Source organism: Palaemon carinicauda, chromosome 8, assembly GCF_036898095.1.
Source record: "Palaemon carinicauda isolate YSFRI2023 chromosome 8, ASM3689809v2, whole genome shotgun sequence".
NCBI lineage: Eukaryota > Metazoa > Arthropoda > Malacostraca > Decapoda > Palaemonidae > Palaemon > Palaemon carinicauda.
In genome coordinates, this window is record NC_090732.1 from 94,223,131 (window position 1) to 94,225,282 (window position 2,152).

Below are 2,152 nucleotides of genomic sequence, written 5' to 3' on the forward strand. Positions count from 1 at the left end.
ATATTCAGAATCAATTTCGCTGTTTATATAGGGTATCTTTTATCACCTCGAGCTTAAAATAATAAGTTAAAGCTTAGTGATAAAAGTATATTTAATTGAATATCTTTTGTGGACTTATATATCCTTGTGAGTTGATTAAATGTTCAAAATAAGTTTAATGGAAAATAATGTCTGTAAATTATGGTTTGTGTTCAGATTTACTGTAAAAGAATTGCTTAGGGTAGTTCAGTTTTGTCAAAACACATTTTTAGCTGACTAGATGAAAATTAAATTCCTTTATCAGAAAAAAGTACTCGTACTGAAACCATTTTCATACATGGCATGTGATTAATTCTTATACACTGCGTATGCATCCCATAGCAATTCCTATCCCTTGGTAAAAATTGTGACGAAATTACCGTATTCATCTTTAAAGAGAGCCTTCTTTCCATGGGTTATAGATTTGGGAACCAGTTCAAACCCTTTAGATATGAGTAAATCTTGCACCTCAAGAAGTTTACTATACTATGATAAAAAGGAAATGTAAAAAAATTAAACCCTCACGTGGGTTTTCCATGTTTACTTTGGGAATAATGGCAACTTTCTTTCATTTCAGGTTGTACTTGCTGTGGTAGCCACCATACAGGTGGAGTGCGCACCTAATCAACTATGGCCAGCCTTTGATAAGGTTTCAGAACAGTCCACGAAGAAGCCAATTTTGGCAGCAAGTGTCAATAAAGAAAAGTCAAGTAAGATATTGGATCCATCTGCAACCCATCATGCATATGAACAATTTATCCAAACTTGGCTAAGACAGGCCAGCATAACTTTAAACAGACCTGACATCTTAAACCTTTTGCCATCTAGTATCCCTTCCGGTGTTGTGGATGCAGCAGAGCCTGTTGTTGGAGAAGCTGATGTACCAACAGTGAACACAGAGGACTTGATTTCTCCTGTGCCAGCTTCAGACTTCCATATGACTCAAACAGAGGATTATATCTCTTTCACTGAAGCACCTCTGACTGAGGCACCTTTGACTGAAGCACCTTTACCTGCAAAACTATCAGTTGCCACAGAGGGCACAGCTTCACAATTTATTTCTGTGGCTGATGAGTTGATGTCTGAACCTTCTCTCGTACCTGCTGAGACAGTTGAATACTCTCCTGAAGCTGCAGAAGTTGTTGGGGATGTGTCGCCATTGAATGAAGAGGTTCTAGTCCCTTTTGCTGAACAAGTGCCATCCTCTGCAACTCAAGAGACTGCATCATCTCCAGTTGTTGAAGATGTTATGATAACACCTGTTGAGGAAATAGCAGCCGATCCCATTCCCTCTCTTGTAGAGCAAGATACCGCAACTGTGTTAGTTGCTTCCCCATCTATACCTTTAGCTGATGCAGAATTTACTTCCGGAATTATTGCTGAATTAACTCAAAGACCCTTATTTACTGACCAACTTCCGGAAATTCTTGAACCGTCTGTAAAGCCAAAAGCAGAATCAGAATCCTTGTCTATGAGAGTCTCAAATCAAGGAAAGAGTTTCAGTTCTGTTCAACATGAGACATTATCCAGTCCCTTTGTACTTTCCCAGCCAACACAAAACCCAGTCCCTTTCGCTCCTGCTTTCCCAGTAGCTCGCTTACCTGTTGGCCGTCCGGATGTTGTCAATACTGATGGTTTAGCATATACTCTGCAGTTTTTCCCAACGAGAGGGCTTTCGCATTATTTCATCTCTACGCCCATCGGAGGGTAGTTCTCTCCAGGTCACTCTATTATCTTAATATATTATTCTATTTGTACATAGATAAAATTTCTTCTCATTAGTAAAACGATTTTATATTGTAACTTAATCACTTGCTCTCAGAGTAAGTCTTTCATTTATTGCATTTAACGTAAACAGTTTGTTTTAAAAACATTTCTTGTGAAACATAAAAAAATTTGTGAAAATACAGAAAAGCAGAATAAACCTTTTGTATATAAAGTCTAATTTGATGTTTTATTATAACCATAAAATATTTTATATAACTAACTAATAATGACAGACATTATCATCAAAAGAACATGTACAGGTGCCAAGGAAATAACCAGAAGGTAAGAGAGTATGATATTCATCCCTTATTCTGTTGAAAATTTTGGTTGAGAATCGCAGTTCTTATACTAGAGCCCAAGTTTTAAT

At 37.1% G+C, this 2,152-nt stretch overlaps 1 protein-coding gene across 1 annotated transcript in view; it reads left to right on the forward strand.

The window, feature by feature from the left end:
- LOC137644928 (uncharacterized) overlaps positions 1–1,872 on the forward strand; it is a 2,412-nt gene extending 540 nt beyond the window's left edge. The window contains exon 2 of the mRNA XM_068377804.1: positions 596–1,872. Coding sequence (XP_068233905.1) covers positions 596–1,729 — 1,134 coding nt within the window. The 3' untranslated portion in view covers positions 1,730–1,872. The remainder of the gene's footprint in view (positions 1–595) is intronic.
- Positions 1,873–2,152: the final 280 nt, after the last annotated feature.